The sequence below is a fragment of the Eutrema salsugineum genome, unplaced genomic scaffold (genome assembly GCF_000478725.1).
Source record: "Eutrema salsugineum unplaced genomic scaffold, Eutsalg1_0 scaffold_9, whole genome shotgun sequence".
Taxonomy (NCBI): Eukaryota; Viridiplantae; Streptophyta; class Magnoliopsida; order Brassicales; family Brassicaceae; genus Eutrema; species Eutrema salsugineum.
Genome location: NW_006256342.1, coordinates 3,798,996 through 3,812,438, shown reverse-complemented (window position 1 = coordinate 3,812,438; position 13,443 = coordinate 3,798,996). Strand labels below are relative to the sequence as shown.

The 13,443-nt window shown below is 36.3% G+C and overlaps 3 protein-coding genes across 3 annotated transcripts; 1 reads left to right on the top strand and 2 right to left on the bottom strand.

Moving 5' to 3' along the window:
* The first annotated feature begins 1,421 nt into the window (after positions 1-1,421).
* On the top strand, positions 1,422-3,239 carry LOC18007872 (uncharacterized membrane protein At4g09580). Its single transcript, XM_006390664.2, has 4 exons — positions 1,422-1,942; positions 2,168-2,438; positions 2,523-2,693; positions 2,797-3,239. The coding sequence occupies exons 1-4, from the start codon at positions 1,698-1,700 to the stop codon at positions 2,926-2,928; spliced, it is 819 nt and encodes a 272-aa protein (XP_006390726.1). The 5' UTR covers positions 1,422-1,697; the 3' UTR covers positions 2,929-3,239.
* On the bottom strand, positions 3,234-4,680 carry LOC18007873 (subtilisin-like protease SBT3.9). Its single transcript, XM_006390663.2, has 3 exons — positions 4,423-4,680; positions 4,018-4,115; positions 3,234-3,571 (listed from the first exon to the last, which is right to left on the bottom strand). The coding sequence occupies exons 1-3, from the start codon at positions 4,623-4,625 to the stop codon at positions 3,492-3,494; spliced, it is 381 nt and encodes a 126-aa protein (XP_006390725.1). The 5' UTR covers positions 4,626-4,680; the 3' UTR covers positions 3,234-3,491.
* Positions 4,681-5,348: 668 nt separating this feature from the next.
* LOC18007858 (ABC transporter G family member 25) lies at positions 5,349-11,701 on the bottom strand. The gene is made up of 4 exons (XM_006390662.2): positions 11,392-11,701; positions 10,391-11,231; positions 6,313-6,650; positions 5,349-6,225 (listed from the first exon to the last, which is right to left on the bottom strand). Exons 1-4 carry the CDS (start codon positions 11,515-11,517, stop codon positions 5,545-5,547), a joined length of 1,986 nt encoding a protein of 661 aa, XP_006390724.2. The 5' UTR covers positions 11,518-11,701; the 3' UTR covers positions 5,349-5,544.
* Between the last annotated feature and the right edge of the window lie 1,742 nt (positions 11,702-13,443).

The window sequence follows — 13,443 nt, the reverse complement described above, 5'->3', positions numbered from 1 at the left end:
CTACCTAATTGAAAAGGTGGAATCATTTATTTTCTTTAATCACTAACAGAAGTATGCAATTTGGACTCACGAGTGGGGACAAAACCTAAATTAATTTCCAAATTAACTTTTTATAAATGAAAGCCAATTTTAATTTATATATGTGATAGGCTTTCATTCATAGATATATAAGAGGTTTACGTTGTACATGGGTTTCAAATTTTATATGTTGCAATTCGGTAATGAATAGTACCCTTTTTTCATCTAGTAATAGATATTCAAATAATTCAACTTCTCTTGTGACAGTAAAAAGAAATTTATATGATGGAATTCAAAACAAAAAATCTGAACACATAATTAACATTTAAACCAAGAAAACAAAATCTGAACACATATGTTTAGACAATAACGCAAAAGCCTCATTTTGAAAAGGTTGTTGGCCTTGGGGCCCTATAACCAACTTTGTGTGGGCCTTATTTTGTACACGGCTCTGCATATGTATAACCCGGTCAAGTAGTCGCGTCGTCTGGTCTGGTCTATGTTTTCCACCGAGGAGAAAATTATCGACAATTTTTTTTTTTAGCAAAAAATATATGTATTACATTAATGTCACAAAATCAAAGTACAAAGTATTTGTTAGCCATCTTGTGGGTAAATACAATCAGAGAAAAAAAATATTATTTGGAAAACTATTACGAGCTAACATTTCTACTTCCATTTTGTTTAACATGTAAAAATAAAATATGAGTAAATTTTCTTTCTCGACTTGTTATATTATCAAAAAGATTGAGAACTGAGATCTTCTTTTTGCCCTTCTACAATTTTGACCAAGCTCTTATTATCACCTTCGAAGATAATTGAGTCAAAACCCATTGCCCATACATTCTGCATTGCACACAAAAGCGTTTTACTTTCAGCCTCCTAAGCTAAAATTACAGTCTCTAGATTAGAAGCACTCCAGAATTGAGCCACACCGTGGTTATTACAAACGATCCAACCACTAACTACCCTTCTTGATATTTGATCAAAGGCAGCATCACAAATATCAAATGTAGTTGACAATGATTTTCACTTGGTTGCCATTTTAGAAAATAATTGCCATTTTAGCCTTACAACAAGCAAACGATTTGTTCTCACATTTCTTCCTCCTCATCTCTACAAATTGTTGACAGTTTTAAAAGATTTTAACTATGATTTGCGGCAACTTCCTCCGTTTTTGTCTCGGATAATCTTGTGCTCACTGTTTTCTTCCTCTTAATCCGAACCCTCTCGCTTGTTTAGAGATGTCGATCTTGAAGTCCGTGTCAGAACCCTCTTTCCTGTTTAGAAGGTCAGCCGTCTTCGAATCTCTCCGTCTCGGATTGTTGAAGATGGAAAAACTTAAAATAAAAACGATACGTAAAAGTATTTTCCAGCTTCGTTTTGCATTTTTTTCTTCTTCTTCTTCTTCTTCTTCTTCTTCTTGTACGTTAATCTGAAGAACAAAAAATAACCTGATTGATTTCCTTTGGTATCTCTAGGGCTTCATGAGCCAAAGATTGTAATGCCATTAAAAAAACATGTTCATTAGAAACGAAATCACTCAGATCTAACCCCTCTGAATTCATTTCCGAGAAACCAACGAATCCTCGAGATCGGAATTTCAGATCGTTGTCAGTGAAATTACGATCCATAATCGAATCGTAGTTCGCGTGGTTTTTTTTTTGTTGCATTTGGTGATGGCTCCGGCACGGATTCTAACGAGGGACGAAGAGCTTGGAGCGATATCGGACGATGATGACTCGCCATCGGGAAAGCGATCTAAACTCGATCGATTCCCTCTTAGCCGGTGGGAACTCGCGGTGTCTCTCGGTGTCTTCCTTGTTTTCTCCTCCGGTCTCTGCTGCATCTACATGACCATGCCTGCTGCAGAATTTGGCAAGCTCAAGCTCCCTAGAAGCATCGCTGATCTCCGCTTACTCAAGTGAATTTTCTTCTTCCCCCTCCCATATGCTTTACGATCCAATTTTTGTAGCATTTTTAGAGGATCCACTGATTAGGATGCAAAACCTTTACCTTGGAAAATCGAATTTGATCAATTTTTGAGCTTTGTGATAGCGATTAGTCCTGTATAATAGATAATAGTGTCCATGTCTATGATTGGATTTGGTCATTTCGATTGAAATCTGCAATCTTGTTTGTGTTTCAGAGACAATCTAGCAAACTATGCGAATGAATATCCGGCGCAGTTTGTTTTAGGGTATTGTGCGACCTACATTTTCATGCAGACCTTCATGATTCCAGGGACCATCTTCATGTCACTTTTAGCTGGAGCTCTCTTTGGTGTTATCAAAGGTATTTTCTTGGTTGTTTTCAACGCAACCGCAGGAGCTACTTCGTGTTTCTTTTTGTCTAAGTTGATCGGCCGGCCACTGATTACTTGGCTATGGCCTGACAAATTGAGATTCTTTCAGGCAGAGGTAAACTCCTCTCTCATATGTCCCTTTTGTGCTCAATAGCCTTATGAGAAATCTGATTAGTTCGTGGTTTTGTACAATATTCAGATTGGTAAGCGTAGAGATAAGCTTCTGAACTATATGTTGTTTCTGAGGATAACACCAACTCTGCCAAATCTGTTTATCAATTTGGCTTCTCCGATTGTCGATGTACCTTTCCATGTCTTCTTTTTGGCGACATTGGTTGGCCTCATACCGGCTGCTTATATTACCGTCAGAGTAAAGCCCTTTTGCTCATTCTCCATGTCATATATTTCCAAGATTTCATTCCTTTGTTGGCATCTAAACAGAACTTAAACTCTGGTTCTTTTTATTATCGCAGGCTGGCCTCGCTATTGGAGATCTCAAATCGGTGAAGGATCTGTATGATTTCAAGACATTGTCGGTGCTTTTCCTCATCGGGTTTATCTCCATACTTCCAACAATATTGAAGAGAAAGAAGATCTACGAATAACCAAGGAGAAGTTGTCTTTACAATACACAGGCTCTTAGCCTTTGATGTCGTAGCCTTACAGTGGACAGGAAGAATACACTTAACTTGTTAGAGGACACAACAGAACAAAAACGTTGATTCGTTTACTTGGCACTTGTCGTAGTGGTCGTTTTTTATAGTTTCTTTTTTTGAAGTTTTGTGTTTTCTTTTGAGAGTAGATGTTGAGTAGAAATTATAGAAGCAATACATTCTTTTGTTGCTCTGTCACTAGATGACAGACCATCAAGTATTATAAAAAGAAAAACTCGAGCAATTTGCAAAGACAATTTGAAACCAGATTATTATTTTTATTCCTTAGTATTTCTTTTCCGAATTAACGCATATGAAAGGAACTAAAAAAACAAACATTTCTCTTAAAATAATATATATTGAAGAAACTCGATTCTCAACAACACATAACAACTCCAAATCCATGACATTATTTTAGTTAGATACTAGTTCAAAGCCACAACATTACAACAAGAAGCTAGTCTCTGTAAACCAACAGATCAAGTTGAGAAGAAGATGGATACACAGAGTCAACGTTAGGTCAACTTGAAACCACCACCAGGTTTGTGCAGCTGATAGGTCTGGCTCGGCACAACTTGAAGCACACCTGGTTGTTCTGCAACACTCAAATCCCCCAAAAAATCATGAGAAAAACAGAGCAAGAATAAAAACATTACTATCATAAATCGTGCATTCGTGATATGATTATTCTATTACTACTTGGTTTGAAATCTCACACTGAAATATCATAGTTTAACCAAATGTAGTTTAACCAAATGGTATCTGAGAACATACTAAGATCTTAGAAGGAAAAAAAACAAATTTTTGGATCTGCACAAGTCATAACATTCTCCATTGTTTCAATGGTATTTTGATGAAAAGTTTACAACCAGATAAGAACCCATTCCAACTAACATTGTAATTTTCAATTTCAAATCCAAATAGCGAGGCTACTATTCTTACGCAATTTCTAAGTTTACAAGTATTAGAAAACTTAATGTGGTAGATAATTTAAATGTTCAAACGAGTAACGTAAGTGCAAGACTCTGATGAAAAACGTACTTGATATCTCGGCGACTTGCTCAGGTGTGAGTTTAGCTGAAAAACCAGAAGCAGCTTCCTTGTAACTGTAAATCAGCGCATCTTTTGCAGCTTCATCACTGTAAATTAGCATAAAGAAACAAAACACAATCAATTATCATTTCTTATACGCAATTACGCATCCATCTAAACAGTTTCACCAACAAAATCGATTTTGCCCAAATATCTAAACTATAAACATAGATAGAAAATCACAATCAAACAACTAAATATCCTCTTTAAACGATCCATTCCAGAGAAACAAACCCTAAATCAAAGCGATCACACGCGAAAATCATCTCATTCAAGGCAACGCCACTCCAAAATTAATCTGTTTCTCATGGAAATCGAGAGCGAGCAGTATCAGAGAAATTTGTTTTAACAGACCTGCCGAGAGCGGAGGAAAGGGTACGGAGATGATAGTCCTTGGGTTCCTCATCGGTAGGCTTCTCGGTGTAGATGATGTGAACCTTCGCTTCGGACGGTGTTTCTCCGGTAGATTCAGCCATGACGATCAGAGCGAGCAGCGATAAGAAGACGACGGTGATGAGGTTGAGGCAGACTCTTCTTCCTGAAGCAAATGTTTGCATTTCTCTTTGTTTTTTTTTTTTTTTTTTATAATCGAATTTTGGGATATTTCACAATCCGCGTGACATGACTTTTCCATTTATGTTAATTTTTAACCGACTTAAAAAACGGACGGTCTCAAATGAATAAGAGAGAATCTGACGGCTAGAATTTGTTGGCCTGTAAGAAAATTATTGTATGGGTTATCTTGTTTTTTTCCATACCATATGATCCCACAAATTTCTGTATTTACCCTGTCCCCAAAAGGCAAATTATCTTTAAGAAATCATGAATCAACCAATTATCTTGATAAAATTATCAGGTAATCACCAGCATTTTTGGACATTTATTTTAACTATAATCTTTTTTGAATTTTCTTAATAGTTTTTTAAAATTTTGCTGTGAATATTTATTGTTTTCTTAATTGATAACTTCATTTAGATTTATTTCTACAAATTCTAGAGGTGCTATTGGTCTTCGATGTAACATAACATATATAAAAATTAAGAAAATAAGCTTAAGATGTTGGATGTCTGTTTAAAAAATATACATAGCCACTTAGAAAAACAATAAAACCATCTAAACATGGAGCCTTCAACAACAAGTCTATGGGCCCATACACAAGATTGGACTCGTCAATCGGCCCAGTCAAGTGGATCCTTTGACATTCTCATATACATAACTAATGAAAAGTGAAAACCATGTAATAGATGAGAATATACACATTTTTATTAATATAAATCAACTAAAAATACTTGTCATTTTCGTTTCACATGTTAAAAAAACTGAACAATCGAACAAGCTGCTAAATCCACCTACCGTCGCCAAATCGCAAAATTACAACTAGCGACCGCTTAAATATTCCGAATTAAAACCTAGAAATTAATTTTTTACCCACTCATTATTTATTTAATTTTTTTTTTAATCCATCTCCCCCTCATTTTAAAGTTTAATACGCCTCAAAGCCAAATACGCCAATACTCTATAACCAACAAACATGAAAAACAAAACGCTAACGCACGTCCATAGCCCAACGTCTCCGATCACTTCCTCCTCCATAAACCGGCACACATCCGTCGCAGCCGCTCCTTGCATTCTCTTTGGCTCGCATCCAAACATTCCCAATATCGCCTCTCCGTTCCCGTATTGGATCGCGATTAAAAGGCGATAACAATAAAACGTCGTGGAAACGTATTTCATCCAAACCATTCCGGACGGCACTTTGTTGACGTAGTAACCGCCGGTTAAGACGAACGCTAGCATTGTCACGGTCACGATGGTGGACGCTTTTTTAGCGTCCATGATGGCTGCGCCTAGGGCAAGTCCGAGTCCCTGAGAGGCTAAAACGTATAGCAAGAGCACGGAGAGTGTTAGGAGAAACGGGACTAGCCCTGGACGTAGACCGACCATCCAGTAAGTTAGCGTCAAGAACGCAGCCGGGAGAACGAGTTCCATGGAGAGTGATCCGAGGACATGGGCCATGAAGTAAGATGAGAGTGTGTACATTCCGGACGCACGTTCTCGAGAGAAAATCGCGCGTTCTTGCGGGAATGTGAAAACTGCATTAAAAGACGGAAGTACCCCCCAGAATATCGATATGAAGAAGAGTAGTCCTAGTCGGTCCTGTAACAACATTATTGTTAGAAAAATACGCCTAAACTAAACCAATAATGTTACAAATATGATTAATAGTGTTTAAGTTATACTTACGTGTACGTCTCGATAATCAGAGTGCCACCACATGAGACCGCAGAGTACTGAAGCCGCGACGACTTGGAAAACGCGAAGTGCGTCGAAGGATTCGTGGCGGCGTTCTTTTATAAGTCTGTGGAGGAGAATACAGAGTTGGCTGAACCATGTTTTGAGACCGGACGTTATTCCACGGGGGTTTTCTCGCGTTTTCACAAAACGCGCGTTCTCTGGAGGAGAAGTTGACGCGTCGATGCAGTTTTTGACGTTTGGTGCTAGCAATGTATCGTAAGCAACGCCCAGCGTTTGTCTCACGTTTGGCTTTTCCCGTTCCGTTACGCCGTCAATCTGACAAACTCCTGCATAGGTCAAGTTATCTTAATTAGCTTATAGAAGTTACGTATAATAATCGTAAATTTTTTGGTAGATTAAGAAAAAAAAAGTTATTTTCGTGTCTTTGCTAACCACTAGTGCACAGCAAATATCCAAGACTCGCTCATCGGATAATAAACTAGTAATCTAAATATCCAGGCTGGCCAATCAAATTCACATTAGTATCTATCAAACCATATATTAATGAAAACGAGCCACTCAGTTTATCATCCAAATAGGTGAAAGTTAATTGGCCAATGGAATAATTAATTAAATCTCGTATACTAGTTATATATAAAAAGGAAAAGACAATTCAAAGTGGCATTGAACCGAACAGAGGTGAGGGCGAATCGACCAATCGTCTTCTTTGGACCGACCAAACAAATATAATTAAATAGGTTTTGACACTATGTTGGACCCATTTGTTTATTAATCTAACAAAAGTAAATATCTTTAAATTAATAGTTATTGAGATCGGATTTGCAGTAAAGCTGACCAATCAAGGTGGAGAGGCGAGAGTCCACCCAAGAAAGCATAAGGTCGCCACTATGGTTCTTAATTTTAGCTTCTTCATTGATTCCAAAAAAAATTAAAATTGAAAGTTTTGAGTATCAAATAATATGGTATTTCAACTTAACTTTCTCTAGATAAGCTTATGCAAAATAAGCTGAATAGTTATAAATTCATAACACGTGTTAAGCTTTTCTTTTCTTTCGTTATCATCAGGATTATAATTGAATTTTGGAAAACAAAAGTTAGAGAAAGTCAAGAAATTAGTGAACAATGCACAGTCAAATGCTCGACAAGTGTAATCATCAAATGTCATAACTATAAGCCAGCTTTTGAAAAAGCAATAATTTTGGAACATAAAATTTAATTCATGTTGTTCTTTTCTTTCAAATTGATCAATAAGTTAGGGCAAGTGGAGTTCACTGTTGTACTTTGACGTAGAAAGCAATATCTAACATTTTTTGATGAAGAATAGCAAATTTTTTTATCTATTAGTAATAATTAAGGAATAGTTAGTCAAACAATATTCTTGCTCATAAGATCATGTGATTATCAAATTTTTTTGGCTAAAGGGTTTGTGATTATCAACTTTCCAGCCATGGAAAACCACATACATGCACACACATATAAAGATCATAGTTATATTCATGGAATAGATCGAATAGTCTTGTGGATGGTTGGTCCAATAAAATGGGACTTTTTTCTCAAAGTAATAATACAAAGAAAGATTGAAAGTGAAGCATATGGTTCGTGGAGACAAAGAACTTAATACCCACCAAATTAATAATTTAGATCTAATACTAAATTGATGCCATCGTGCGCAACAAACTAATTTTTTTTTTCAAGATAAACGATTTCTATGTGCCATTTTATTCCCCGTCTTATTAATGCTTTCTTACTCTATCTATGGCGTCACGAGAATATACATCCCATGTGAGTGCATATGTACACACACTGACACATAGGACATAGATACATATGTGTGAAGTTTTGTCATAGTTAATAATAACACCAAACAAAAATGGAAAGTCAACGACGACGAAGACCAATACAACCTAAATGAGATTTGTTGGTCTTGGGTATCACAATTAGTCATTACTCTTATATTAACAATTAGGTATCACAATACAACCTAAATGAGATTTGTTGGTCTTGGGTATCACAATTAGTCATTACTCTTATATTAACAATCCCCAAAAAAAATATTTTAATCATGCGTGTGTATGTGTGCGTGATGCATGTCCATAGCTAGCTAGCTATAGACAGTATATATATGGACCATAAATGAATATGGTCATCATAGTAACAATTAGTACTGAATCACTAGTTTGGTCCACATTTTTTTTTGTCTAAAACGTCAAAACAGTCGTACCATTATTTGGTACGTTTTTCCTTGTTTCAGTTAAAGCAAGGACGAAATGGAATAAATTAACGTGACCTATGAATATGTCTCTTTAGGTTAAAACTTGTAATTTCCCAATTCTTCGTCTTCTTTTCTTTGTGAACGAAAACTTGTACTACTACAATTATTCTGACTAGTTATATATAGGAAAAAAATTAAATATCAGTGATGCGAATACCCATGAGTCATGAGGGCTATGACGATTTCTTGTAATCAAAGTAAGGAGTACAAAAAAACACTGAAAGTGAGTTAAGAGTATGAATGTCCAATTCCCAACGAATATGAATTTATGGCTTCGATGAGGATTGGATTGACCGATTGAGAGTGTGTGAAAACCACGCGTTAAATGCGAAAGTGTGATTGGGTTCCTTTAGGCGGTTACCCATTAAAGTAAAAGTTTTCCCAAATCAGGGATGCATGGAAAAACGAAAGCGTAGACAATCAAAAACCACGCGCTAAGTCATGACGCGTGGAACTCAAAAACAACACAAAAAAATTAAAAGAGAGAGAGAGTGAGAAGTCTGCTTTTGATTAAAACAATTAAAAAGAAGGTTGTTTTTATTAGTTGGCCAAAAAAAGAGAAAAATAGTTATTTAAAAAGAGAAAAAAGATAAGAGATAATATGAAAAAGTTTGGATATTGCAAAAAAGAAGAACTAGTTTTTTAAAAAGTTGGATAAAGAGGAAACAGAAAACACAATAGCCAGGGTTGTGAAACCCATACGTCATTTCGTAACACCCATTAGACACGTGGTGTTTTTCTTCTATCCCGAAAACATCATTTCTTCTGTTTATTATCAATTTATCCCCCGACTCAAAAATTAAACAAAAATAAAGCTGGTTTAATAGTGTAAATGTGTACTGCGATAAGTCTAATGGTGTAAATGTGTAATGCGATAAGTTTAGTAGTGGAAATATGTAATGCGATAAGGTTTTTATATAAAAGCAAGGAATAACATTTATTCAGATGATATAATATGCCAAGACCCAAAAATCTGTGGCATACATATCATACTCGAAAAGAGAGAAAGAAAGAAAGACATAACACGTATCCCAATTGTCCATAATTATTAACATCAGAAAAGCCACCCTTCAATTATCAAACTTTATTTTAAAAAATCATAAAACTTTAGAATAAACAATTATTGGAAAATACGGTGAGAAGAAAAGATGCTAGAGAAGTCCCTTTACCATAATAGAAATAAAACGCTATACTAATGTAATAGTTTATAGATTAGCGTTTGTTTAAGCGGTGAACAAGTAATTAAGTTTAGAGCCACCACGACGACCAGAGTCAACGAGAGAGAGACTTGTATAGTTCTCATCGTACGTCGGCGATAACGATCATAAATATTGCATTTATTACTCTCTTTTTTTGGGGTCAAGCTGTTATTTTCGTAGTATTTTTCTATACAAATATCTAGTATTTTTCTATACAAATATCTCACCTCCTCACATGAGTATTATTATGAGTCTTATGCATGGCTTCAGTATCAAAGATTCATTATATACATATACGTATTATACATACTCACCACCCAAAAAGACGATTTTATATTCTAAAGTTTTTTGTCTTATCGTCAGTCAATTCATGTAAGAATACTTTTTTCACACAAATCAAACATTAAAAATATGGGAATCATAGGTCTAATCATGTAGTGAGAGATATTCGTTTTTATATTTTTGGTTTCAATAACAGAATGATCAAATATGCTACTAATAAGTTAATCATGCGTGTTAGTACAAGAAAGTCATTATGTTAAATAATTGAAAAGCTGAATTTTAAATTTTGGGATTTAAAAATTGGGGAACGTACCGTTAGCAAGATCGAGAAGGAAATCGGCCGGATTCATCGGAAACGCCGGCGAGAATCCGACGGAATCGAAGTAAGCCATGGCGTCTCTTCCTTTTCCGAAGAACAAACACCTTCCTTCGCTAAGAAGAAGCACGGTATCGAACATCTGGAACACACGGCTCGACGGCTGGTGAATCGACGTCACCACCGTCTTCCCTTTCACATGAGCCATCCCGGCGAGAGTCTGAACAAGCCGGAGAGCCGCCGTAGCGTCTAGTCCCGAGGTAGGCTCGTCGAGGACGAGAAGGCTCGGATTGATGAGCAATTCGTGAGCGATGCTCACTCGTTTCCTCTCTCCGCCTGAGATCCCTCTGATAAAAGTGTTTCCGACGACCGTGTTCTCGCATTTCGCGAGCCCAAGCTCCGAAATCACCGATTCGGCGGCTTTGATTTTGTCGTCTCTGGTTAGATTCCGAGGGAGACGGAGCAAGGCGACGAAAACTAGGGTTTCGCGGACGGTTAAGTGTGGGTAGAGGAGATCGTCCTGCGCCACAAATCCGGTGCGTTTTAGTGTCTGTTTCGTTGGTTTCGAGTCGTTCGCGAGTATTTTTCCTGTGAGGCCTGATCCATGGAGTCTCCCTGCGACCGCGTTTAACAGCGTCGATTTTCCGCTTCCCGATGGTCCGAGAACGGCCATAAACTCGCCGGGTGATACCATTCCGGTGACTCCGCTGAGTATCGTCCTCTCCTCCGTTGATCGGATCTCATCGGACGTTTGGTGTTCGAGTCCCAACAGTCTCTTGATTTTCCCGGAATCGCTGGATTTTCCATGGATTTTCACTCGGTAACAGACATCGACGAACTATATAATTAATCAAATCAGGAAAGAGTCAAGTCCAGAGTCAAAGCAAGTCAAATAATGAATCAGTGAGTGTGTTATTTTTTCTTTTTAAATTCAAAAAAAATCGTAATCAAGTAGTATTATTAAAATTTTAAATCTGGATTTGTGTCTGTAATATTACCTTGAGGGTGATTGGGAAACAAGGAGACGATGATAATAATGAGCGAGGCTCACGAGGATCTTGAGGTAGACGAGCTGCTAAATCTGGACCGTTCATTTGATTTTCAACGCCGTCAAAACCTGGCATTATTCTTCCCTTTATGAAAAAAGAAATTTTACAGACGGCAAATTTAAACGGAGTTAAAAACTGAGAGAATGAACGAGAGAGAGATGTAGTAAGGTAAATAAGGAAGGCTCTGAAGATCGGGGGGTGAGATGCTGAGAGCTGTATTTAAGGAGAGGAAACTGGTATGAACAAAGCAAGTGGTTGCCACATCAGCAATATGATGTTCATTGAGAAAATAACACGTGGCGAAACGCATAATGCCAGCTGGCGGCTGCTGAAAGGAATCGGGTCGCGAGAAGGAGAAAAAAATGTTTTCGTTTTTCTTCTTTTCTCTCTTTTTTAGTGTATAATTTGCTACTTTAAATTCTGTTCTTTTCTTTTTCAGCCCTTCTTTTTTCGGATTGTTATTGTTTTCTTTTCTATTTGCATGCACCAAACTCATTTTCGAATATACTTCTCTCTAATACAGAATATAGAGCTGTATTTTCAAGTAGTGTTTTCCACTCTATAATTGTCATATTGAGAATCACCTGATATATTTTTTTCAAAAAAGGAAAGACATATTTGGAAGACGATCGATTATGTGTTTATTTGATTTTTCCTCTACTAGTTAATGCCATGTGTGTGTTTTTGTTTTTTTCTTTTTGTATTTTTTCGAGGCAATAAAATTCTTCTAATTTGTTCAAAACATAGCTTTGCATAGCAAATTATTAGCTGTGATGTTCTAATATCTCTCGAGCACGAAATGATGATGCCTTTCCACGTACTATAATTAACTTTAAATACTTATCGTTAATATTGGAGTTCAAAACCACATTAAGTTTTTGCTATTTCAATGTAAAATAAATATTTCAATGTAGAATGTTGTTGTGTTGATTTGTGCCACCACTAATTTTTTTTTTTAACATGTTTTAAGTTTTTTTTTTAAACGAGATATGGATTACGTAGTTTTCTCGGATTTAAGACTAGCTTTTGATAATACCGATTTTCGAGGATATATAAATCATCTCTCACAAACGTGGACTTGATTTAGAATGGCGAAATTAAACCATTTTAACACATTACCACTCGACAATCAACAAATTGGTAACATGTTATAAGTTTTGTCTAACCAACAACATATATGTAATATGACTCTGATGAAATCTATATAGATCGAGTAAAACTGATATATAATATTAATAATTTGATGTTTTTTTTATAGTTACACTTATTTGCATCTAAAAATGAACAAATCTTATCAAATGTGTTAAAGTGAAACAAATCTCTGGGATATGAAAGAATCATGAAATAATTCGTCAAACTTAACTGAGCTTTGAAAAGTCGCGAGTCAAACGAAAAAAAAAGAAACGATAACCGAATGTTCCTTAATCCTGAGAATCGGTAGATCAATTCAAATAGAGTACGTACGTACGCAAACTAAAGCTCGATCAGGATAAAAATGTGCACACAAAAAAACATATATAGCTGTATTACTATTCAGCGTCTTGGGAAAGCATGTGTAGCTGTCTTGGGAACTTTTGATACCTATCTATTTTTTTTTTTTGCGCGCGTGTGTGTGTGTTAATATTGTAATAAACTAAAACGTATTTGCATCTTGTATATGATGTAAATAGTAAGTTCTATTCGTGTGAACATGCATGATGTCTATATCTATGCATGTATCTGGCGAAGAAGACGTGAGTTTACGGGAATGTACGGTGGTGCGTTTCAGAGCCGTCACGACACCGTTTTAAAGACCGTTCTCCATATTCTTTCTCTATGCAAAAATATCCCCGATTCAGTTTGGCTTATCGTGACAGGCCTGAGCGTTGACCGTGACGTGACCGGCCGTGATTGTCCAAATAACTAAACTCTCTATCAAAAAGTCAAAGATTGTATCGTATTTAGGGAAAAAAAACAGATTTCTCGGGATCATTTAAGTCTTTCATCAGAGACATAAACACA

Bases quoted from the DNA above. Each gene is read 5' to 3' on its own strand.
- LOC18007872 (XM_006390664.2), top strand. From the start codon at position 1,698: ATGGCTCCGGCACGGATTCTAACGAGGGACGAAGAGCTTGGAGCGATA. The intron at 2,439-2,522 runs GTAAACTCCTCT...TACAATATTCAG, and splicing joins TGAGATTCTTTCAGGCAGAG to ATTGGTAAGCGTAGAGATAA. The intron at 2,694-2,796 runs GTAAAGCCCTTT...TTATTATCGCAG, and splicing joins CTGCTTATATTACCGTCAGA to GCTGGCCTCGCTATTGGAGA.
- LOC18007873 (XM_006390663.2), bottom strand. From the start codon at position 4,625: ATGCAAACATTTGCTTCAGGAAGAAGAGTCTGCCTCAACCTCATCACC. The intron at 4,116-4,422 runs GTCTGTTAAAAC...GCTAATTTACAG, and splicing joins CTTTCCTCCGCTCTCGGCAG to TGATGAAGCTGCAAAAGATG. The intron at 3,572-4,017 runs GTACGTTTTTCA...TGAGTGTTGCAG, and splicing joins GCAAGTCGCCGAGATATCAA to AACAACCAGGTGTGCTTCAA.
- LOC18007858 (XM_006390662.2), bottom strand. From the start codon at position 11,517: ATGCCAGGTTTTGACGGCGTTGAAAATCAAATGAACGGTCCAGATTTA. The intron at 11,232-11,391 runs GTAATATTACAG...TTAATTATATAG, and splicing joins GTTTCCCAATCACCCTCAAG to TTCGTCGATGTCTGTTACCG. The intron at 6,226-6,312 runs GTAAGTATAACT...ATGTTGTTACAG, and splicing joins CTGATTATCGAGACGTACAC to GACCGACTAGGACTACTCTT.